This window comes from Neltuma alba, unplaced genomic scaffold (genome assembly GCF_004799145.2).
Source record: "Neltuma alba isolate B1F8T4 unplaced genomic scaffold, ASM479914v2 tig00011321_pilon, whole genome shotgun sequence".
NCBI classification, from domain to species: domain Eukaryota; kingdom Viridiplantae; phylum Streptophyta; class Magnoliopsida; order Fabales; family Fabaceae; genus Neltuma; species Neltuma alba.
This window is the reverse complement of record NW_021636028.1, coordinates 35,721-60,950: the sequence shown is the minus strand read 5'-3', so window position 1 is coordinate 60,950 and position 25,230 is coordinate 35,721. Positions and strand designations below refer to the sequence as shown.

The 25,230-nt window shown below is 36.2% G+C and overlaps 6 protein-coding genes across 6 annotated transcripts; 5 read left to right on the top strand and 1 right to left on the bottom strand.

The window, feature by feature from the left end:
* Positions 1 to 2,321: 2,321 nt before the first annotated feature.
* Positions 2,322 to 3,558, top strand: LOC114711839 (disease resistance protein RML1A-like). Its single transcript, XM_028896266.1, has 2 exons — positions 2,322 to 2,329; positions 2,463 to 3,558. Exons 1-2 carry the CDS (start codon positions 2,322 to 2,324, stop codon positions 3,556 to 3,558), a joined length of 1,104 nt encoding a protein of 367 aa, XP_028752099.1.
* A 2,775-nt stretch (positions 3,559 to 6,333) lies between these two features.
* On the top strand, positions 6,334 to 6,839 carry LOC114711838 (toll/interleukin-1 receptor-like protein). Its single transcript, XM_028896265.1, has one exon. The coding sequence runs from the start codon at positions 6,348 to 6,350 to the stop codon at positions 6,837 to 6,839; it is 492 nt and encodes a 163-aa protein (XP_028752098.1). The 5' UTR covers positions 6,334 to 6,347.
* A 409-nt stretch (positions 6,840 to 7,248) lies between these two features.
* On the top strand, positions 7,249 to 10,014 carry LOC114711837 (disease resistance-like protein DSC1). The gene is made up of 3 exons (XM_028896264.1): positions 7,249 to 8,154; positions 8,268 to 8,561; positions 8,653 to 10,014. Exons 1-3 carry the CDS (start codon positions 7,249 to 7,251, stop codon positions 10,012 to 10,014), a joined length of 2,562 nt encoding a protein of 853 aa, XP_028752097.1.
* Positions 10,015 to 12,025: 2,011 nt separating this feature from the next.
* On the bottom strand, positions 12,026 to 17,775 carry LOC114711832 (phosphoglycolate phosphatase 1B, chloroplastic). Its single transcript, XM_028896262.1, has 10 exons — positions 17,387 to 17,775; positions 17,188 to 17,255; positions 16,913 to 17,005; positions 16,758 to 16,829; positions 16,313 to 16,384; positions 15,698 to 15,757; positions 15,508 to 15,560; positions 13,314 to 13,411; positions 12,865 to 12,964; positions 12,026 to 12,504 (listed from the first exon to the last, which is right to left on the bottom strand). The coding sequence occupies exons 1-10, from the start codon at positions 17,667 to 17,669 to the stop codon at positions 12,294 to 12,296; spliced, it is 1,110 nt and encodes a 369-aa protein (XP_028752095.1). The 5' UTR covers positions 17,670 to 17,775; the 3' UTR covers positions 12,026 to 12,293.
* A 987-nt stretch (positions 17,776 to 18,762) lies between these two features.
* On the top strand, positions 18,763 to 21,340 carry LOC114711831 (TMV resistance protein N-like). Its single transcript, XM_028896261.1, has 4 exons — positions 18,763 to 18,900; positions 19,736 to 20,243; positions 20,469 to 21,049; positions 21,085 to 21,340. The coding sequence occupies exons 1-4, from the start codon at positions 18,897 to 18,899 to the stop codon at positions 21,159 to 21,161; spliced, it is 1,170 nt and encodes a 389-aa protein (XP_028752094.1). The 5' UTR covers positions 18,763 to 18,896; the 3' UTR covers positions 21,162 to 21,340.
* Positions 21,341 to 21,347: 7 nt separating this feature from the next.
* LOC114711836 (disease resistance protein RPP5) lies at positions 21,348 to 23,511 on the top strand. The gene is made up of 3 exons (XM_028896263.1): positions 21,348 to 21,540; positions 21,647 to 21,945; positions 22,045 to 23,511. Exons 2-3 carry the CDS (start codon positions 21,904 to 21,906, stop codon positions 23,509 to 23,511), a joined length of 1,509 nt encoding a protein of 502 aa, XP_028752096.1. The 5' UTR covers positions 21,348 to 21,540; positions 21,647 to 21,903.
* The last annotated feature ends 1,719 nt before the right edge of the window (positions 23,512 to 25,230 follow it).

The window sequence follows — 25,230 nt, the reverse complement described above, 5'->3', positions numbered from 1 at the left end:
CAGAAAACAAATCACAACCTACATAGACTACCAGCTCGTGAAAGGAGATGAGATCTCACCATCACTTCTGCAAGCTATCGAGGATTCATATGTATCAGTGGTGGTGTTCTCTGAAAATTATGCTTCTTCAAGATGGTGCTTGGATGAACTCGCCCATATACTCCATTGCAAAAGAGATCAAGGACAGATTGTCATTCCTGTCTTCTATAAAGTCGACCCATCTCATGTACGCAATCAGACTGGCCTTTACCAGCAAGCATTTGAGAGATATAGAGAGATCTCAAGGTTGACCAACACAAGATGCAAATGTGGAAGCAAGCTCTCAATGAAACTGCAAACTTAGCTGGTATGACTCTCACACGTTCAGGTAATTAATAAATTCATTAATTTTCTTCTATTCATAAATGATGGCGTTTGCAGAGATTTACGTGATGGATCAAATGATTAAGACATTCTATTCAATTTTTCGTAAACATTTTTAGGTCTTTATCATTTATCATTTATATTTATACACTCTACAATTTACTCTCTGTTTATTTATCACTTATCATTTATCATTTGTCTTTAATAAATCAATTTCTGAGCTTAATTGCGATTTTTCCTCTTTGGCCTTTTATTTTTCTTATGTCAGGGATGAATCCGAATTGATTCAAAAGATTGTCAAAGACATATTGCAGAAACTGAATCACAAGTACCCCACAGCTGAACTAAAAAGACTCATAGGCATTGAGGACAACTGCGCAGAGATTGAATTATTGTTGAAAGATGCCAAAACAAAAACCATTGGAATATGGGGCATGGGGGGTATCGGCAAGTCAACCATTGCCAAAACTATATTTTTAAAATATTCTTCCCATTATGATTATTCTTGGTTCTTGGAAAATATAAGAGCAAAGTCTAAAAATGGACTTACTGAATTACGCCGTAAATTTCTCTCTCGTCTACTAAGGGATGATTCCCTTATTGATACTTCAACCTCTTTTCTTGAGTCGAGGCTTAGTCGTATGAAGGTTTTGTTGTTCTTGATGATATCAGTACGGAGGGGCAATTAGAAGACTTGGTTGGAGAACCTTTTTGCTTGGGCCAGGAAGTAAAATTCTCATCACAACAAGAGACAAGCACGTGCTTAGCAAAGGAGTTGACATAATATATAAGGTTAAGGAATTGGAGTTCCATCAATCCCTCGAACTTTTCAGCTTGAATGCCTTCAGCACTAGCCTACCCATAATGGGGTATGAAGAACTAACAAAAACGGCAGTTGTTTACGCACAAGGAATTCCGTTGGCTTTAAAAGTTTTGGGTTCATATCTTCGTGGTAGAAGTGAAATTGAATGGAAGAGTGCTTTAAGGAAACTTGAGAAGAGTCCTCATCAAGATATTCAAAAGGTGTTAAGGTTGAGTTATGATGGATTGGATGAGGAGGAGAAGGCAATATTTCTAGACATTGCTTGCTTTTTGGTGGGACAGCTGACAGAATTTGTAATCAGTTTATTAGATAGCTTTGGCTTCTGTGGAGCAATTGGGGTAAGAACGCTTCATGACAAAGCTCTCATAGACGTCTGTGATGGTTCACGTGTTGAAATGCATGATTTAATACAACAAATGGGTTTGCAAATAGTCCGTGAAGAGTGTATTGATGAACCTGGAAGACGTAGTAGATTATACAATTTTGAAGAAATTTATGATGTTTTGGCTAATAACATGGTAAGAAATTCATACTTTCTTTTCTAACCTATATACTTGTTACTTTATGAATAATGTGAATGTATTACTATATAATTTACTTCCTATGTTTTCTTTACTCTCTTTTTTAAGGGATCAAAGAAAGTTGAAGGAATAATGTTGGATGTTTCTCAAATTAAAGATGTACATTTGGAAGCTGACATTTTCAAGAAGATGCCTAATATAAGATATCTCAAATTTTATTCTAATAGTTATTCTCCTTTCCACACTTCCTCAAGTCATGTGCACCTTCCAGAAGGTCTCAAATTTCTTCCTAATAAGTTGAGGTATCTAGAGTGGTATGGATTCCCCCTTAAATCTCTGCCGTCCACTTTTTGTCCCGAAAAACTTGTTGAGCTCCGCATGCGCGATAGCCATCTACAAAAGCTTTGGAACGGAGTTCATGTATGTATAACCTTATTTGTGTTTCATGTTTTTCATTCAGTTGAAACGTCTCGGTGTCCTCATTTGAACTGTCTCTCTTTGCTGGTATAGGATTTTGTGAGCTTACAAGAGATAGACCTTAGTGGTTCCAAACAACTACAAGAGCTGCCTAATCTCTCCAAATGCTTGAATCTCAAAGTGGTGGAACTTGAGCAATGCGAAAGTTTGTGCTCTCTTCATTCCTCAATCTTGTCCCTCTACTCGCTTGTTGAGTTGAACTTACGCGACTGCAAGAAACTTGAGAGTCTAAAAAGTGAGTTACATTTAAGATCTCTAGAATATATCGATGTGTTCAGGTGCTGGAATCTCAAGGAGTTCTCAGTGTCATCGGATGAACTGAGAGACTTGGAATTAGACGAAACAGGAATTGAAATCTTGCACTCGTCTGTAGCGCGTTCAAGTAACTCGAAAAGTATCGGTCTTAGAGGCTTAAGACTTGTGAACCTTCCCGACCAATTATCCTGCTTGACAAGTTTGAATGCTCTTAGGCTTTACGACTGTGAAATCATTGATGATTTGAAGCTACATATCTTTTTCGATGGCATGTTGTCTTTGAGAGAAGTGACGCTGAAGAGGTGCGGTAACATAATTGACCTCCCCAGTAACACTAAGCATCTTTTAGGATTGAGATCTCTTGACGTAATGGGTTGTAGGAGGCTTCGTTCTTTACCAGAACTACCACCATCCATTGCAACCCTAATTGCCGATGATTGCAAGTCGTTGGAAATTGTGTCAACTTGGAGATCAAGTGGTGATCAAATGTACTTCAGATTCAATAACTGTGTGCAACTGATTGAACAATCGCTTCACAATATCATGGAGGCTGCTGCTTATTCTATACCTTATTGTTTATTGCATAAATATAAGTACATGGGTGATTGTTCGATTCATAAATATAACTCCATCCATCGTTATACGATTTGTGTTACCGGAAGCAAAGTACCAGAGTGGATCAAATACAGGGCAGCACAAAGCTCCGTAACTATTGAACTCCCTCAAATTTCAGACCTGACGAGTTTCTTCTTCTGCATTGTAGTTGATGTTCATTCAGAAATTAACGGTGGAAGTCAAGCTTTTGGGTGCACATGCTACTTGGAAGGTTTTAAAGCGGCAGATTCAACACATGGCACGGTTCTTCCAGATATGAAATCTGATGATGTTTTTATATGGACTGATGACTCAGCAAGTCAAATGATTGTGGATGAAATTCGAAGCAGAAATCAACAGTCTTTCGCTAACGTAAAGCTTCGCTTCGAATTCTCTGCGTATAACCATGCAATGATCCCTAGCAAACGAGAAACAAGCAAGTTAATGATCAAAGAATGCGGGGTGTGGCCAGTATCTGTCTCAGAATGTCAGAAATTTGTTGAGCAAATGGAAATAGAGAGGTAAAGGAAGAGGCCTCACAATGTTGAAGACCAACAACCACCGCCTCACTTAAAAAGAAATCAAGTTTGATGGGGGTACGCATGCCAACACCTAGAGAGTGGATATAATCTGAACTCACTTCTTTATTCTTGAGGCAAGTAATCTCTCTCTCTCGTTGTTTTATCTCTCTATTAGGCTTCTATTTTTGCATTTTCCTCGTGAATGGTGTTTATATAAAGAAGGATATGAAAATTTATTTTCCGGAAAAAAAAAAACTAATAAACCAAGTGAGATTGTCTTTTATAGTGTAAGCTTTTTTCTTTTTTCTTTTTTTTTTACACTTGAACAATCTAATACTAATTAAACTAGGCTTTAATGTAAGATTCCTGAAATTTGTAGATAAGTTTAATTGAGGGAGACTAGTTAAGATGGTTCATTGGTATTTTTGAAGGAATTTAAAAGATGAAAGAAGAAGAAATAAGGAGAAATAGGTTAAAAATAAAATATATAATTAAATAGCTTAGCTAGCATTGATCAGAGCATTGTCTTACAACTGATATCGGTCAACATTGTCAGTGGCATTAAAATCAGGGGAAGAAAATTGAACATAATTTAGGGTTTGAGGAAATTTTTTGAAGCTTTCTTGCATAAGCTCACTTCTTCAGATGTTTTCCAATTGTTGTGTCCCTTTACCGGGTTTCTATTTTTACATTTTATTTTTCACATAAATTAAGAACAAGTGTTTATCATTTAATTTGTTTTGCCTATTGGGTTAGACATGAAAGTGCGTGCTAAAGGGTTTGAAATCACAAGCAGATGGAACCTACAACCTCCTACTTGTAAAAAAATATTTATGCCACTAGGTTACAATGTAATTCATGTTATTTTACTTATATGGTATTAAGAAAATTGAACTTTTTTACATCAAATGAAGAATCTCATTCTTAGAAGCGCCTTGTTCAGATTCCTCTTAAAGGTTTGCACGTGCAATTTGTTATCGCATATTAAATTTTAATGGAGTGATGATTAGTGGCTTATCATTATAATTGAGAATGTTAATCTTCTTCTTCTATCATCCTCTCACTTTATTGAGGGGTCACACTCTTACAGGTGAAGTGTCAGTTAGAGAAAGGAAAAGAGAAGAATAAGGAGTAACTGAGAATTGAATATGGCTTTTGCTGGTTATAAAAAGTATTTTGAATTGTGTGAAAAGAGTAATGTATATGTGCTGGTACTGGCATGCTTTATAGACATAATCTTGTGTGGTTGGGTTGTTTTATTGATAATTTGAAGTACCACATTTTTCTGATTTTACACAGGTATCTTAAGGATTCAAACAACTCAATTGAGGATGTTCGAGAGTTGGTCTCCGGATTTTGTCAGGTTCCCAGAGTGTTTTCATTTGATAGAAAGAGTGTTCTGAATTGAAAATGTTGCAGACATAAACAGTATCTTATGGTTATTATTATTAGCAAAGCTTTCTATTTTAATTTGATAATAAAAAAGAGATATATATAATGTTTATTTTATCTCTCATCATATTACAGTTTCAATCTGACTTTGTAGATGGTATTGAAATGAGCAAGCTACTTGGAATATAGGAAATTACAAGAAGGAATCAACAGCAGCTCACTGACATAAAGCTCCCCTCTCCCCCCCCCCCAAAAAAAAAAAAAAACAGCTTGAACATAAAGCTTTGCTTTGAATTCACCGTTGAGGCTTATATTTGACCGCCCAGGTTTAATAGGAATTTTGTTGGAACAAAAATCTGGTTGTATTTGTGTTGTTGGGATTCAGAAGCATGGCCAAAAAGGTTACCCCTGACACTTGAGAAGAGTTTTGCAGCCACCATTTTGTCCAAACAAAGTACTACGTTTAGCTCTTAATAGAAGATCAAATTAACTAATTTAAAAATATTAGGAAAGTTATTAAATTACTTTAAAATATTTATATTTATCGTTTTTTCTAGATTGTTCTCATTTATACATTTATAAATTGATGTATAATCTAATCTGTTTCTTACTATCTCGTCCTCTGATCTCTATTTCTATAACCATTCTCCAGACTCTTCTCTGTTTGCATCAGAAGAAGTGTGTGTTGCATCATTGTTCCTTTGTTCAGGTATCACTTTTTACTGGTGGAGCCTCGAATAAGGAAACAAAGAAGCATGAGGAGAATTGAATATTGCGTGTGCTAGTTACACAGTGCATTTTGAACTATTTGAAAATATTGTTATACTACCTCCGGTCATTAATATAAGAATTAGTTTGACTTTTAATTTATTTTTAAAAATAAGATCTCAATTTACTTTGTCTTTTATATTTATCTATTTTTTTAAAGTAGTCTTTATAATAATTGCACATGTCAAATGTTCAATTAAATAGTAGTTTTAACTAATATATGATTAGTAAAAATATTTTTGTAAAGATAATATCTAAATAATTAACTTAACAAATTTTTCTAATCTATTTAAATTAGTTAACTAATTTTTATATTAAGAAGACGAGCTAGTATATATGTTACGTATGTCATATTTAGTGTAATAGAGTGGGCCCTTTTTGCGCATGGCAGTCCTTAAACAAAATTTTCCCTTCAATTAACGTGTCACTTTTTGACTGAAGTCATAAAGTGGCAGACTTTACATGAAGAATCAATCCCATCCTTCAAGGAAATTGCTAGGCCTATCAAAACAGAACCGTGTGGCCTCTTTCTTCTTTCCACTAATTATCTGCAGCTTCTGATACTTATCTCTGATTTATTTTCAAAGTTCTCGATAAAACACAGCGCTCTCCCTGCTGCTCGGTCGCATAGACATGGCCTTTGAAGCTGCTTCATCCCCTTCTTCTGCTCAATCCCTCCCCAAGAAGAATGATGTTTTCATCAGCTTCAGGGGTGAGGACACTCGCTCCAACTTCACTAGCCATCTTTATGATGCTTTTTGCAGAAAACACATCAGAACCTACATAGACTACCAACTCGACAAAGGAGATGAGATCGCACCATCACTTCTGCAAGCTATCGAGGATTCGTATGTGTCTGTGGTGGTGTTCTCTAAAAATTATGCTTCTTCAAGATGGTGCTTGGATGAGCTCACCCATATACTCCATTGCAGAAGGGTTCAAGGACAGACTGTTGTTCCTGTCTTCTATAAAGTTGAGCCATCTCATGTACGCAATCAGACTGGGGTTTACAAGCAAGCATTTGAGAGTGATCTCAAGGTTGACCAACACAAGATGGACATGTGGAAGCAAGCTCTTAATGAAGCTGCAAACTTAGCGGGTCATGACTCTCACACGTTCAGGTAATTAACAAATTGATTATTTTTTTCCTGTTCACAAATGATGGCGTTGGCAGTGAGTTACGTGATGGATCAAATGATCAAGACATTCTAGTCAATTTTCTGATAACTAGTTTGATGTGTTCCTGGGACACACACACACTATTCAATTTATCCTTCGTTTATTTATCACTTATCTTTTGTCTTTCATAAATCTTTTTTTCCGCTTAATATTGCTTTTCCTTTTTGGCCTTTTATTTTTTGTATTTTAATTTAGGGATGAATCTGAATTGATTCAAAATATAGTCAAAGGGATATTGCAGAAATTGAATCACAAGTACCCCCCTACTGAACTAAAAGGACTCGTAGGTATCGATGACAACTGCAAAAAGATTGAATTATTGTTGAGAGACACTAAAACCATTGGAATATGGGGTATGGGAGGCATCGGCAAATCAACCATTGCCAAAACTATATTTTTAAAATATTCTTTCCATTATGAAGGTTCCTGCTTCTTGGAAAACGTAAGAGAAAAGTCTAGAAACGGACTTACTGAATTACGCCATAAATTTCTCTCCCGTCTCCTAAAGGAAGATCTCTCTATTGATACTTCAACCACTTTTATTGAGTCTAGGCTAAGTCGTATGAAAGTTTTTGTTGTTCTTGATGATATTAGTACGGTGGAGCAATTAGAATGTTTGGTTGGAGAGCCTTTTTCCTTTGGGCTAGGAAGTAAAGTTCTCATCACAACAAGGGACAAGCATGTGCTTAGCAAAGGAGTTGATGCAATATATAAGGTTAAGGAATTGCAGTTCCACCAATGCCTTGAACTTTTCAGCTTGAATGCCTTCAACAAAAGCTTGCCTATAATGGGATATGAAGAACTAACAAGAAGGGCAGTTGTTTATGCAAAAGGAATTCCATTGGCTTCAAAAATTCTGGGTTCATATCTTCGTGGTAGAAGTGAAGTTGAATGGAATAGTGCCTTAAAAAAACTTAAGAAGAGTCCTCATGAAGATATTCAAAAGGTGTTGAGATTGAGTTATGACGGACTGAATCATGAAGAGAAGAAAATATTTCTAGACATTGCTTGCTTTTTTAAGGGAGAGTTGACCAAATCTGTAATTAGCTTATTAGATAGCTTTGGCTTCGATGGAGATATTGGTATAAGAACACTTCATGACAAGGCTCTCATAGAAGTCTATGGTTTATGTGTAAAAATGCATGATTTGATACAAGAAATGGGTTTACAAATTGTTCGTGAAGAGTCTATTGATGAACCTGAAAGACGTAGCAGATTATGTAATTTTGAAGAAATTTACGATATTTTAGCTAATAACATGGTAAGAAATTCATACTTTCTTTTTCTAACCTATATACTTGTTACTTTATGAATAATGTGAATGTAATTATGATATAATTTACTTACTATGGTTTCTTTATTCTCTTTTTTAAGGGATCGAAGAGAGTTGAAGGAATAAAGTTGGATGTCTCTCAAATTAGAGATCTATATTTGGAAGCGGACATTTTCAAGAAGATGCCTAATATGAGATTTCTCAAACTTTATTCTGACAGTGGCTCAAGTCATGTGCACCTTCCAGAAGGTCTCAAATTTCTTTCTAATAAGATGAGGTATCTAGAGTGGTGTGGATTCCCACTTAAATCTCTGCCGTCCACTCTTTGTCCTGAAAAACTTGTTAAGCTCTGCATGCCCAATAGCCATCTACAAAAGCTTTGGAACGGAGTGTGTGTATGTATATAACCTTGTTTGTGTTTCATATTTTTCATTCAATTGAAACTTGGTGGTGATCTCATTTGAATTGTCTATTTTGTTGGTATAGGATTTTGTGAGCTTAAAAGAAATAGACCTTAGTGGTTCCAAACAACTACAAGAGCTGCCCAATCTCTCCAAATGCTTGAATCTCAAAGTGGTACAACTGAGGCAGTGCGAAAGTTTGTGCTTTATTCATTCCTCGATCTTGTCTCTCCACTCAATTGTTGTGTTGAACTTATTTGGATGCACGAAACTTAAGGGTCTAAAAAGTGAATTACTTTTAAGATCTCTGCGACATATTAATGTGATTGAGTGCAAGAATCTCAAGGAGTTCTCGGTGTCATCTGATGAACTGAGAGAATTGGATTTAGTTAACACAGGAATCGAAATCTTGCACCCCTCTGTATGGCATTCAAGAAGATTGGAAATGCTCTCTCTTGGTAGACTTGTGAACCTTCCCAACCAATTACCGTGCTTGACAAGTTTGACGTTTCTTGGGCTTTTCGATTGTAAAATCATTGATGATTTGAAGCTACATCTCTTATTTGATAGCATGTTGTCTTTAAGACAAGTGGTCCTGGATCGGTGCGGTAACATAATTGGACTCCCCAATAATACTAAGCATCTTTTAGGATTGAAATTTCTTAGCATATGGGATTGCAGGAGGCTTCGTTCTTTACCAGAATTGCCGCCATCCATTGCAAAGCTAGATGCCCATGATTGCAAGTCGTTGGAAATTGTGTCAAGTTGGAGAACATCAAGTGGTGGCCCAATAGGGTTCTTATTCAAGAATTGTGTGCAACTGAGTGAGCAATCGCTTCATAATATCATGGAGGCTGCTGCCTATTCTATGACTTATTGTGTCTTGCATAAAAATGAGAATTACAGGGATTGTTGTTCGATTTGTGTTTCCGGAAGCAGAGTAACAGAGTGGATCAAATACAGGGCAGCACAAAGCTCCGTAACTGTTGAACTCTCTCAGATTTCAGACTTAACGGATTTCTTCTTCTGCGTTGTACTTAAAGTTCGCTCAGAAATTAATTGTCGAATTCAATATTTGATGTGCACATGCTACTTGGAAGGTTTTGATGCGGCAGTTTCAAAACATGAAGTGTTTTTACCAGATGTGAAATCTGATCATGTTTTTATGTGGAATGATGACTTAGCATGTAAAAGGATAGTGGATGAAAGTAGAAGAAGAATTCAACAGTTGTTCACTAACATAAAGCTTCGCTTTGAATTCTCTGCTGGACATCGTTGGTGTAACGAGCCAATGATCCCCGACGAAAGCAAGTTAATGATCCAAGAATGCGGGGTGTGGCCAGTATCCGTCTCAGAATGTCTGAAATTTGTTGAGCAAATGGAAATAGGGAGGAAAAGGAAGAGGCCTCCCGATGTTGAAGAGCAACAACCACCGCCTCACTTTTAAAAAAATGGAGCTTGATGAAGGTACACATCCAACACTTATAGAGAGGATATAATCTGAATTCCCTTCTTTATTCTTTAGGCAAGTAATCTCTCTCTCTCATTGTTTTATCTCTCTATTAGGCTTCTATTTTTGCATTTTCCTCGTGAACGGTGTTTATATAAATAAGGATTCGAAAATCTATTTTGAACCCAAAAAAAAGAAACTAATAAAGCAAGTGAGATTGTCTTTTACACACTAAGCTATTTTTTTTTATACCTGAACAATCTCATTCTAATTAAACTAGGCTTTAATGTAAGATTCCTAAACTTCTAGATAAGTTTAATTGAGGGAGACTAGTTAAAGTGGTTCATAGGTACTCTTGAAGGAATTTGAAAGATGAAAGAAGAAGAAATAAGGAGAAATACTTTAAAAATAGAGTATTATATGATTAAATAGCTTAGCTAGCATTGGTCAAAGCATTGTATTACAACATGCATTGGTCAACATTGTAAGTGGCGTTAAAATTAGGGGAAGAAAATTGAACAAATTTAGGGTTTGAGGAATTTTTTTGAAGCTTGCTTGCATAAGCTCACTTCTCCTAATGTTTTCCAATTGTTGTGTCTCCTTACCGGGTTTCTATTTTTGCATTTTATTTTTCTCACAAACTAAGAACAAGTGTTTATCATTTAATTTGTTTATCAGATTGTGTTGGACATGAAAGTGTGTGGTAAATGGCTTGAAATCACAAACAGATCGAACCTGCAACTTTCTACTTGTAAAAAAAAAAATTTATGCCACTGGGTTACAATGTAATTAGCATTATTTTACTTATATGATATTAAGAAAATTGAACTTTTTCTACATCAAATGAAGAATCTCATTCTTAGACGCATTTGTTTAGATTCCTCTTAAAGGTTTGCAAGTGCATTTTGTTATGGCATATTAAATTCTGAGGTTAGAATTCATTCAGTGAATTTATTTTTCTTTGTTTCTTTTTTCTCTTGATGGAAGTGATTCTTGATTCTTTGAAAGCAGATTGTCTTCAATCGTAGATTCTGATTAAAAAAAAAAATGGAAATGCATATATACTATTTATGCACTACAATTATTATAGCAACATGCAAATTGCAATGTAAGAATCAAAATAATCAATAAAGCCTACCTAACATTGTTCTTTTTCAACTTTTAATACTTTATCTAACTCTATTTGCAGGATTTGTGTTTTGCGAAATATGACTCAGGATCTCCAATAATTTTAATGGAGTGATTAGCAGGTTATCATTATAATTGAGAATATTCTTCTTCTTTTTCTCTCTTGTTTCAGGATTTGTGTCTTCTTCTTTTGTCACCCTCTCACTTTGTTTAGGGGTCACCCTCTTACAAGGGAAGTCTCAGATAAGGAAAAAGAGAAGCGTGAGGAGAAATTGAAAATTGAATTGTGTGAAAGAGAAATGTATGTTTGGTGGTTACTAGCACGCTTTATGGACATATTCTGGTGTGGTTGGGTTGTTTTATTGATAATTTGAAGTAACACATATTTATATGATTTTACACAAGTATTTTAAGGATGCAAACAACTCAATTGAGGATGTTGTAGACTTGGTCTTCGGATTTTGTCAAATTGACGTGTTTTCCGTCGAAGATGTTGCAGACATAAGTAGTATCTGATGGTTGTTATTATCGGCAAAGCTTTCTATTTTAATTTGATAAAAGAGAGACAAGTACTGTTTATTTTATCTCTCATCACATTATAATTTCATTCTTGTTTTTATTTTTATATTATTTTTTTAAGGACATGGGATATTTCCAAGACTATAAAATCAACAGTTGTAAGCTGTGGGTTTAATCGCATCCTCTCCCCACTATTTCCACATAATTTAGATTCTTCTCCATATTTTTCTCTTCTAGATTTTTATCCCCTCTAATAGAAGCTACGATGGCGGAAAAATCGGAAATTTTCAGAGCAATGGAGAAACTAATTAAATGGTGCTGATATAAGACTAGAATCAACTACGAGGATGTTACAATATTGCCTCAAATGAATAACTGATTGTTATCATATGATGCAGAACTCAACATGGAATCCTTAGTAGTTTGAACCCTTTTATTATCATCTGCTAGTACCAACTCACGGTTTCAAGGGAGACATAAATATATAACAATGATTTTGAATACACAAATAATTATCATGCTATTATTTTAAAAATTAGAACAAAACGTGGAAACAAGTAATTGAAGATAATAAATATTTGTTAAAAAATCGTTTGCCACATGGAACAGAAGACAATTCCATGAAACGATCATACAGGTGCAGCTTTCAGGGAAAGAAAATCTGAAATTTTGTTCGTATAGAAGTCTGGTTGTATGTTGTTGTTAGGATTTTGAAGCATGGCCAATGAGGTTACCCCTGACAGCACAAGAAGAGTTTTGCAGCCACCATTTTGTCCAAACAAAATATCAGTGTCTAATCTGTCCCCAACCATGCAAATCTGTGACTTCTGAATTCCAAATCTGTCATTTGGGGATATCAGATCAGATTCAGGGCAAACTTCTTGAGCAAAATGCCAAGTTCTTTCATCCACACATCAAGTGGGAAAACCATATTTGAGGTACTTATACCTTCTCTCAATTTTTAATTTGATACCCATGTGTTTTTTTCCTCTTAATTAAATCATTTAATTTTTCTTTTTTAGCAAGATTTGCTCTTGTAATTTTGTTCTATTAGTATTTTCAGTCTATATGCAAGAGTTAACGATATTAATAAAACAAAATTAAAGATTTAATTAAGAAAAAGTACCAAATTGAAAATTGAAAAAAAAAATATAAGTACCTCCAAAATGGTTTTTCCTATTGGGAAATATAAAAGCTTACTTGTTAGCTAAGTAGTCCATCATGAAAGTGGAGGGCTTTCCAACCACCAGCGGCTCACGTTGTGTAGATCCACTAAGAGCACCAACCATAGATCCCCCACCTAAAATCAATCAGATATCATATACAATTATTGGAGCATTAGATAGATTATTAACTCTGGGGAAAAATATCAGGCAATTTCATATTTATAAGGAAGTTTTAATGATGTCTACACTGAAACTTAAAAGTACTGCTCAACATGATAAGTGACACATAACAAATATGCCATGCAATTGAATCATTTGAAACTTTCTCTATCTCGTAGTCTATTGGCCAGCTCAGAACCAGTTATTTCGCCGTTTGGTCAACATGAATTTCGCTTGGTGTTATTAAAAGGAAAATCCAAGACGCTGCATAATTAAGATTTGCAATATCATTTGTAAACACAGTAAGAGGAAAGATGGTTTAACCTGCCCATTCTTGAGCATCCGTGAGATGAGTAACAGCATCGCGGTTTGTTGCAATGAACAGACATCCAGGATTTTCACGTATGCAAAGTGTTCCGTACCTTTAATCATGACGAAAGTGCTTTTATTATGAGGATAAAAAAATATCTATTAAGTACTACCATTGCATAATGGCACAATGCTCAATTCTACAATACTTTGTTAAACACTCCAACTCACATAATGGTCCCTAAGGTGACTGATGCTCCTTACCTTCATGTAAGAAAAACATATCACAAATGTCTTGTATAAACTAACACCACCCCAAACAACCCCCCCCCCCCAAAAAAAAAAGAAAGAAGCATCCATGCAGTCAAGGATGAGAGGTGCATTAGAGTTAAAACCGAGGAACCGCTGGCACGTAGCTTCCAGTGATTTCAAATGAGCATCGTCTGGATTAGAGTGCTGCCATTCAATAAGCATCTATATCAGTGGTTCATTTTCCTTCCTCACAACCTTCATTTCCGACATAGCTTCTGGTTCCATAGAGAAGTAGCCATAATCTCCCACTGTCGAGGCATATTAGGACCTATCGGTGTCCTTCTACATAAATGTAGGGTGGCCACATGATTCAGCAGCCAACTCCAACCAATAAGAAACTCACCCCACCTCCTTTAAGACCTTGGGATCCATAATGCTTGGCTGCTAACTTATATGCAATGATTTACAGTTGACAGTATTTCTTCTGGATGGGTGCAACTTGATAAACCATATTGCCTTCTTAAAAGCTTCTTTTAGTTCTTTTAATTTGCCACCAGCTGGATTTTGTTTTGAGCCCTCTCAAATGATACCTCAGCAACTACCCTGTAGCATCCTTATCCCTTAAACTCCTATCTGCAACAGCATTATCCCTGGCCCCATTTAGATACAGTGAATGATTACGGGGTGGCATAAACAGCTTCACATGAAATCATTCCTATTGAAGAATGGACTACGATGTACCATAATTATACAAAAAGCAACTATTTACTTCGCTCCTCAGTTTGCATTCCACCCATACATCTTAGATAGCACTCAAGGCATCTGTTTGAGGACCGTAGGATGAGGAATACAAAAACTTAATTTTGTGTGCCTTAAAAAGTGCCCTCCATAACATGCCATAGAAGATAGGGTCCCTGTTTTTTACCTCTGACAGAGGAATATACGGAGCAATAAAATGAGCCGTCTTCTTAACTGTATCCACTACACCTGTTTCACTGAAGCACTCGATGTGCAGCTACTTTCTAATTTTTGTATCCTAAGAAAATATCACAGCTTCACAGATACCTCCTAACCACCCTGGCCATTCATTTCCAATAATACATGGCTAGCAAAGAGCACAGATTTGCTCATACCTCATAACATCTGTAGCCATTCGTTTCCAATAAAAAATGGCTGACAAATATCACAGCTTTGCACATTCCTCTTAACATCCGACGCCATTCATTTCCAATAAAAAAGCACTGCCAACTCTTCACAAAGCTTCATCTTCGCTCACCAAATTCTTCCCATTTCTTTTCAGCGATCCTTGCTGCCATGTGAACTAAGGTGGCTATCTGGAACAGTTTGCAGCATTGAAATTATCTTCAGATAAAGCTCCTTCCCAGAAAGAGCATCTACAAAAGGATTATCTCCGCCTCTTCTATACACAATCTCACAACTGAGCCCATACAACTTGTTAATCCACTTGAAATTCTTGGGCCACCTGCTTTAACTCCAATGTATGCTTCAGAGGCAGGTGATCAATAAGAATTTTGGATTTTCAGCCAAACAGGTGCTTTCTCCAATTTTTCCAACCAAACACACCCACTTCCGTCTCCTCCCAAAAAAACCCAACCAAACACTATGCTGCTCCTAAGTCCCAACTTGTTAATCAATAAGGTGATTATTGATTGTTGCTCCTGACTACTAGCAGCAAGTAATATAAGAAACTCACACAGTTACAAATGTCCTGTATCACATATTGTTACAAACTACATTTTGTTTGCAGAGAAAAAGGTTCTCGTACATATATAATCGGTCCAGACACAAAAATGCCTCCCTTTTATAAGGAAAAGGAATCTATTTCCTATAGTCCTTTCTATGGAAATGGAATCAAAACGCAGTAGTCAAGTCTCTAACTTGAGTGTAAAAATGAACGTCATATCATATGTGCTTGTGTTAGTTTTTGATATCTTACTGAATCTTATAGTAGTTGAAGTAGCGATCGAACCCAACAACAACAGCTCCAACCTAATAATGAAGACACTTCTTAGATGAGGACCAAAGAAAAAGGCACGCTACTTAGAAACGAGGTAAGTTAATGCATACAGAATTACCAATAACAACTTTTGATGGCTAAAAAAGTTTGGAGGATCTTAGTATCTTACATCCTCATCATGCTCCATGAGAAATCCCGGCTTCAACTCTATCTTTTTTGCTCCATCTTCCTAAAGGAACAACACGTGTGAAGGATGAGAGAGTATCATAGATGGCAACTCCATATTTAATCTATGTATGGCAAATGACATAACTATCAAAATCCTAATAAAATGTGAGTCCCTTGTCAAATTTTGAATACAAGCATCAGGGCTACAATAGATTTGCACATACTGTCCTGAACTGTTGGGAAATATGACCTTAGACATCAAGCATAGCCATAAAATTCTAGATGAAATTAAAATGTTTTCTGTAGTTAAAATGTATACATCTATACGTTGCATTAGCTTATTTCTCCTTTAATTCTTAATGCTCTCACATTTTATTAGATTGTAATTGTAAAGTAACCACCAGTTCTTAAACCTTGAATACACTCCACCGAAACCCTAAACTATAATATGCTGTGCATATCAGTTAAACTTGATTTTAAATAGTAGTAGTAATTTAGTAGTAAATAGCAACAACAACAACAAAAATAAGTAAATCTTTTGCGTGATTCACACAAATTTGAAAGCATAGAAAGAAACAACCAGTATGGCTTTCGTGTAACAGAACTGAAATCATACCGGCCCACCAAGGTACTGATACCCAGCAAGCTCAAGCTCCTTCAAGATGCCATCTTCTCCAATGACATAAACCTAAATAAAACTCGATGATCAGTCCTTTTGCATTCACCAACATACATCGGGGCAAAGGATAGTTAGGATTGCGAGAGATACAGGCACAAAAAGTGATACTGTTCAGTAATATTGCTCAACATATTCATTGCACACGGATATCAAGGTAATGGAAGTTGCGTTTTAGGTTTAAACACAAATAAATACAAAGGATCTACTGCAGAACAAGTAGCCCAAACATACAACTAAGAGCATTCATGAACATGAAATACATGGAAGTTCCTATTTCAAACTGATTCTGCTTTTCAGGTGAGATGGGCATCTAGCCCTTGGAATAGCAATTAAATAGAATATTAATTTCAGGTCGACCGCGAACTAAAACGATAGGTCGTACCTTTTTATCTTTCGGGAAATTAATGGATTTCAAATATGCAGCAGCTGCAAAAGATGATGCAAAAATTTCCTCCTGAAGCGATTCAGGAATTAAAGGTTATAATCATTGATCTTTGTGCCAATCGAGAAAGTGAAGAGCGAAAACTGTGGACTGACCTCATTAACATTCAGGCCAAGAGTCTCAAACTTCTTTCCGTATTGTTTCCTTGACTTAGTAGAGTTGTTAGTAACAAAAACTAATCTTTTGCCCTACAGAAGTTTACCAACAGTTGTAAACACCGAAATCTCAAATTTTGATGCTATCATAAACCGAAGCAAGCTAAGACGGGCGGAAAATCCCCAAAATAAAAAAATTCAAAGGATCAAAGAACACCAGTTGCTTACAATTTACAAATGCAAGTAACTGGCTGCAATACTAAGCAGTAACAAACCTTTGCCCGAAGCATGTCAAGAGTTTCTGGGACTCCTTCAATTAAGCTATCTCCTTTCCATATAACTCCTGCGAATGATGTTAAAAAGGAATGTGTGATAAGAAAGAAATGCTGCATCAATACAAAATTGATGCCGTTAAGATTATAGGGATGGAGAGATTTAATCGGTTTCAAATTTGGACATGTGGAAGTACTGTACCGTCACAGTCGAAGATAAAAGTCTCGACGGAATCAATGAGCTCATCAGCGTTCTTTAATGGTTGAGCTGATGCGCGCGTCGTGAAAGTTTCCATTGCAGATCGGTTACTGTTGGCCTTTCTGTTCCATCTGACGCTCGCAAACTTGGATGATGGGTTCTTGATAGAATGATAATGTTTGTTGAGGCCCACTAATTTGAAGTCTGTCGGACCTGATTGGAACCAAAATCTACAAGGAAGAACAGCAGAGCGAGAAACGATGGGAGCGGACGTGCCCACAAGCATCTCCTTAGCACAATTTTCGATCTGATTTTCTTTGATTTTCCCCCTTATCGTTTTTTCAGTGATCCGTATACTGAAACAGGAGCATACACCATTGAGAGGGAGACGATAAGGTTAGCTTTGTGTGTGGGAGAGAGAGGATGCATTCGAACTTGTGGTTTGGGAGGGGGAAGCAAATCACTTTCACCATCAAGCCACAAGTTCGACAAGCGATAAGGTTAGCTACTGAGCCACAAGTTTGTACCGTATAACCCATAAGTCATTGTTTTTGGTGTCAGAGAGACTCCCAAGTCCCAGGTCAAAGTCATGAAGCTAAACTGTATGGGCTCCCACTTTCACTTTCATTGTTAGTCATTTTGGAAACTTCGACGCTCTCAGAGAGCGTGAATGTAAGATAGTATCCATCAAATATTGCACAGAGGACTCCCGAGCGAGCTCCTTCTTCCACTATGTGAAGCCTATAATACTCCTTTGTGCACTTCCAGCTCTGGTTCACACTTCTCAATGCAACACATACAGTTCTTTCCTTGCTTCTTGATCAAATAGATATGGCCATTAATGCTGCTTCATCCTCTTCCTCTGCTCCATCCGTCCCCGAAAAAGTATGATGATTTCATCATCTTTAGGGGTGGGGACGCTGGCTCCAACTTCACTAGCCACCAATATAGACTGCCAGCCCCCAAAAGGACATGAGATCTCACCATCACTTCTGCGAGCAATCGAGGATTCATATATATCTGTGCTAGCATTCCCCGAAAATTATGCTTCTTTGAGATTGTACTCGGAAGTTAATGGGCAGATCGTTATTCCTGTCTTCTATATGGTTGAGCCATCTCATGTACGCAATCAGATTAGGCTTTACGAGCAAGCCTTTGAGAAATTTGAGAGAGATCTCAAGGACAACCAGCATAAGATGCAAATCTGGAAGCAAGCTCTCAACGAAGCTGCAAACTTAGCTGGTGACGACTCTCACACATGCAGGTAATAAATTCATTCACATTCTACTATTCACAAATGATGGCGTTCACTGATGGATCAAGTAATTAGGAAATCTCAATCATTTTCTGATAAACATATATATTTTTAATGCTCAGTGGCAATGCTGAACCCACTACCAGGCAAGCGAGGCCTTGGTTTTCAGCAACGCTGGTTTTCCTCAAACGTGATCTAGGACTCCCTAAGGGAAAGTTTGGATTTGCTTACGAGCAAACGAGGACCTTTTACCTCTGGATGGGTAAGACTTGGTTGTGTGTATTGTACAACTTCCTCATGAGCAAACATGTTGAATGTTAATCGTAAATTGTCAAAAGAATAGAACTTATTTCAATAAAATTGTTATCTCTCAATTTTATTTTATTTTTTTTATTGCGCATCATACTAGTTCTTTTAAGGAAACTACATGTAAAAAGAACTATCTCAAGACCCATGTTATTTGTTAGAAAGCACATCTCTGTCATTTTTTTAATTGACACTTCATAACAAACCAATCTCAAAACTTGAACTTAAGTCTGTCTTTTAAATATTTAAAATTTAGAATTGGATGAGTGGTATCAAGTTCAATTCCAACACTCAAAGCTTGAATTGATTGTTAATTCTTGGACATTTTGGTGGAACACGCACTAACAGAGGTGATGGCAGTTTTAAGCTTCTGTAACATGCCAAAAGTTTAAAGCAGGCGAGGCTCAACCTTAATTGATATGCACGAATTGGAGAACAACTGAGTAACAACAAAAGGAATCTGAGTATTTTGTTATTATATCGTCAATTTGTCTGCTGGCTACAACAAGGCTGTTCTATTATCTTATGTTAATACTACCTCCAATCTTAATTATAAGACCTCGTTCGTATATCTTATCTTGTAATTAGGACCGGAGGTAGTACTTCATTTATTTATTTATCCCGTAAATAAAGAATTGGTTCCCACCACCATGGAATTTACAAAAACAGAACCGCATGCGCCGTTCCTTCTGCTTGTGTGCGCATGCGTATATGAAGCTCCTGATCTTCCTCTCGCCCATCCACATCCGCTTTTCTAACACACTTCTCATTACACTACTGTTCTCATCCAGCTCACCAGGACATGGCCCCTGATGCTGCTTCATCCTCTGCCTCTGCTAAATTTTCCCTCAAGAAATATGATGTTTTTATCAGCTTTAGGGGTGAAGACACTCGTGCCAACTTCACGAGCCATCTTTATGAAGCTTTCTGCAGGAAGAAAATAAGAACATACATAGACTCCAAACTTCCCAAAGGAGATGAGATCTCAGCTGCACTTACGCAAGCAATCAAGGATTCCTACGCCTCTGTTGTGGTATTCTCAGAAAATTATGCTTCTTCTAGATGGTGCTTGGATGAACTCACCCACATACTTCATTGCAAAAGGGTTCAAGAACAGATTGTTATTCCAGTATTTTATAAAGTTGAGCCCTCTCATGTGAGAAATCAGACTGGCCTTTACAAGCAAGCATTTGAGACCTATGAGAGAGACGTCAAGGTCAACCAACACAAGGTGCAAATGTGGAAGCATGCGCTCAATGAAGCTGCAAACTTAGCTGGTTATGACTCACACACATTCAGGTAATAAATTCTTTAATTTTCTTCTACTCACAAATGATGGCGTTAGCAATGATTTACGTGATGGATCAAGCAATTAAGACATCTTGATCATTTTCTGATAAATATGTGTTCCTGATACATGTATACTATTTAATTTATCCTCTATTTACTATTTTCATCTCTGACAAACCAATTTTTTTGTTTAATTGTGCTCTACCATTGTCCTTTTTATTTTCCGTATGTTAGGGATGAATCTGAACTGATTCAAAAGACTGTCAAAGACATATTGCAGAAGTTGAGTCACAAATATCCACCTGCTGATTTGAAAGCACTTGTCGGTATTGATGAAAAGTGCAGGGAGATTGAATTATTGTTAAGAGATTTTGAAACCATTGGAATTTGGGGCATGGGGGGTATTGGCAAATCAACCGTTGCCAAAACTATATTTGTCAAATACTCTTCCCATTATGAAGGCTCTTGCTTCTTGGAAAATGTAAGAGAAAAGTCCGAAAATGGACTTGCTGAATTACGTTATAAGTTTATCTCCTGTTTATTAAAGGAAGAAGATACTTGTACTGATCCTTTAACAACTTTTGTTCTATCTAGACTTAGTCGTATGAAAGTTTTTGTTGTTCTTGACGATATCAGTACTGTGGAGCAATTAGAATATTTGGTGGGAGAACCATTTTGCTTTGGGCTAGGAAGTAAAATTCTCATCACAACTAGGGACAAGCATGTGCTTAGCAAAGGAGTTGATGAAATATATAAGGTTAAGGAATTGGACTTCCACCAATCCCTTAAACTTTTCAGCTTGAATGCCCTCAACACTAGCCTGCCGATAACGGGATATGAAGAACTAACAAAAAGGGCAGTTGCTTATGCAAAAGGAATTCCATTGGCTTTAAAAGTTTTGGGTTCATATCTCCGTGGCAAAAGTGAGGTTGAATGGAATAGTGCATTGAGAAAACTTGAGAAGACTCCCCATGAAAACATTCAAAGAGTGTTGAGATTGAGTTATGATGGACTGAATCATGAAGAAAAGAACATATTTCTAGAGATTGCATGCTTTTTGAAGGGAATGTTGAAAGAACATGTGATCAGCCTATTGGATTGCTACAACTTCTTTGGAGCTATTGGCATAAGAACACTTCATGATAAGGCTCTCATAAATGCAAATGATCACATGCCTGTAGAGATGCATGATTTGATACAAGAAATGGGGTGGGAAATTGTTCGTGAAGAATCTATCAATGAACCAGGAAGACGGAGTCGATTATGGGATTGTGAAGAAATCTATGATGTTTTGGCTAATAACAAGGTAATTAAGAGAAACATGCTTGCGTCCTAATATATACTTGTACCTTTATAAAGAATATGCATCTATTATATGCTATACTTACTATCATTCTTGGTTTGGCTTTTAGGGGACTGATAAACTTGAAGGCATAATGTTAGATGTGTCTCGAATCAAAGATATACATTTGAACGCCGACACTTTCAAAAGGATGTCTAATCTGCGATTTCTTAAATTTTATTCTGATTTAAACCATCGCTCAAGTCATGTATATTTACCAAAAGTTCTTGAGTTTTTCCTAGCAAAATAAAGTATCTAGAGTGGTATGGATACCCACTTAAATCTCTGCCACCAACTTTTCGTCCTGAAAATCTGGTTGAGCTTCACATGCCAAATAGCCACGTTCAAAAGCTTTGGAATGGAATTCAGGTATATATAAACATATATATATATATATATATATATTTGTGCTCATGCTTTTCATTTACTTGATGGTTCTCATTTTATTTTCTGTCTCTATTGTTATAGGATCTCGTGAATTTAGAAGAGATAAACCTTAGCGGATGCAAACGGTTGAAGGAGCTGCCAAATTTCTCTAAAGCCTTAAATCTTAAAGTAGTATCTCTTGTTGATTGTGAAAGTTTGCAATATGTTCATTCTTCTATTTTGTCTCTCCACTCGCTTGTTGAATTGGACTTATGCCGGTGCAAGAGACTGAGGAATCTGAAAACTGAGTTTCATTTAAAATCTCTACAATACATTCGAGTGGATGAGTGCATCAGTCTCAAGGAATTTTCAGTGTCATCAGAAAAAATAAAGGAGTTGAATCTGTGTCACACAGGAATCGAAAATTTGCACTCGTCCATAGGGCATTCAAGTAATCTGGAAGTGCTGGATCTGTTTGGCTTAAGACTGAAGAAAATTCCAAAGCAGTTATCGTGCTTGAGAACATTGACAATGCTCAGGCTTCCTAATTGTGAACTGCTTGATAATTCGATGCTACATATGTTATTTGGGGGCATGTTGTCTCTAACTGTAGTATATTTGACAGATTGTAGTCACATAACTGAACTTCCCAACAACACAGAACATCTTTTAAGGTTGGAATGTCTCTTCTTATCGAACTGCAGGAAGCTTCGTTCTTTACCAAAACTTCCACCATCCATTGCAACCTTAGATGCCTACAACTGCATGTCATTAGAGATAGTGTCAACCTTTAGACCACTGCACAGGAGTGAAAAATACTTCTCATTTATGAATTGCGTGAAACTGAATGAACAATCACTTCATGGTATCATAGAAGACGCCTATTCTATAATCAATGCAGCTGCTTGCAGGTTTCAACAAGAAAGAAAGGCTAAAGGTGCTCGTAGTTTGATTTGCTTTCATGGAAGTGTAGTACCTGAGTGGTTCAGATATCGAACAGAAAAAGGCTCCGTCATAATTGAAGGCCCTCATAATTCAGACTTGTTGGGATTTTCTCTCTGCGTTGTTCTTCAGTTTCACTCAAAGAAATCATGTTATGTTGCCCTGAACTGTGCGTGCTACTTGGGAGGTTTTAATGTGGCAAATTTACCGTACAATAATCTGTTTCTCCCAAATATGAACTCTGATCATGTGTACATATGGAATAATGAGTTTGGCTCTGGTGAGATATTGAAGGCGATTGAAAGACGAGGAAATGAAGAGTCAGTCACTGACATAAAGCTTTGCTTTGAATTCAGCGTAGAACCTCGTTTTGGGTACGAGGTTGGTAACATCAACGAGGTAGTTGGTATCAAAGAATGTGGCGTATGTCCATTATATGTCTCAGAATGTCAGAAATTCTCTCCACAAATGGAAATGGTGAAGAATAAGAAGAGGCCTCGAGATGTTGATGAACAACAGCCACTTATTCAGTTGAAGAAGCTCAAGATTGACTATGATTCCCATACCGACACATGTCATGATATTGATGAATTGAAGGCTCTTTTCATGACAATTAACATCAGCTGAAATCCCTTCTTCACCACCAACTCTGTTATATGGAGCTTCCGTTTCATCTCAAACTCGTTCCTACAATGAAACCAAGACCCTCATGCAAGTAACTTTCTTATTAGTCATTGCTTAATCCATATCAAACTCTGTCTCTCTTGCTCTCTCATAATATTTTTCCTTTTTATTAGGCTTCTGTTGTTTTCCTGATGAATTGGGAACTTTTGTTCATGGGGCAAAACGACGGAATATTGAAAAAAACACCACCTATTTGCATTATCCACGTAAAAGTGTAAATTTAATATCTTTGTGTGTATATTTGTTGCTAACTACTCTTTTTAACACCAAATATGAAGTGAATGCGTAATAAACTGACTCCCAAAAACAATGATTATCCTTTTTTCCCGCCTGAAAACTCCTTATAGGCCTAATTGATAATGCCTCTAACCAGTTTCTCATAAGCGGCCTCTTGGTTTAGGCTCATACTAGAACAATAATAAAACACGTTCATGACATCAGATACTCTAAAATAGAAAGTCTATTTAGTAAAATTGAACTATGAGTATTAATACTTTACAACCAATTTCACAAATTTTAGAGGCTTGACTTTGAAGAATCTAAATCCTACTAATTTTTCATCCCCTTTTAAGCTTTTTGATTATCAGGTGTCTTGGTGATAGTCTTAATAATATAGACATACACACTGGATTTGATAAATAGTATTATGAATTGTTTAACGTAATTAAATTATAAATGTTTTCTCATCATATATATACTAATAATATTACTATAAAATAAAAAGGAGTGTAAATGCATTTTAGTAATCAAAGAGTATTACATATGGATTGACAGCATAAATATGCAAAGTTGCATGAAATCTGAAAAGCACCCATTATTGTGGTTCACATACAAGTACTAAATTTAAATTATGGACTTTGGAAGAGTAATTAATGGGAGAGTATAAAGCAAACTAATGATTAATACATTGCTTAAAGGCTATGTTTGTACGAGAAGTACACACCAAGAGTGAGCAATGCTTGTCTCAGTTAATTAGGAGTACCCCCCAAATTACTAATCAACAATCCAGTATCCTAATTACTTAATAAAAATCCAACCCACTAGCTTGTTTCTATTTGGTTGGGCTATTAGCCTGATTATATTTTTTACAAGAAAAGAAGAGAGTATTATACGAAATTTAATCATGTACAATATGATTATGCTTTTATTGATTTAATGATGATAAATAATATGAAAATAATGAGTAATTCAAAAGAATTTTGATTTTAATGTTAGGTAGGAATGTATACAAGACCTGACTGGTTGGTTAATGGAAGTGGTGGAGAGCCGTACAGTACAGATAGACATTTACTCGATTGGGTCCTCTAGTAGTTGCAGTGACTGGGCAGCCTATTAAAAGAAGGGGGTTTGTTTTTTCTTTTGTGTTTTAAGTACATACAAATAAATGATGTAGAACATAAAATAAAGAAAAAATTAGAGATAAATCCCTCATTAAAAATTTAATTGACAAATAAGACTTAAAGATTTAGTACAAACTTAACTTTTAATATATGCAACTTAACTTTCTTTATGTGCAATTTATCTTTCCTTGTGTGCAGTGATCTTCTTTTATGGGATGTGCAACACAATTTTTCTTTGTGTAAATAAAATTCTTTTATGTGTAGATCATCTTCCCAATATGCAAACGAATTCTTTATATCTAATAATGTTCTATGCAAGCTA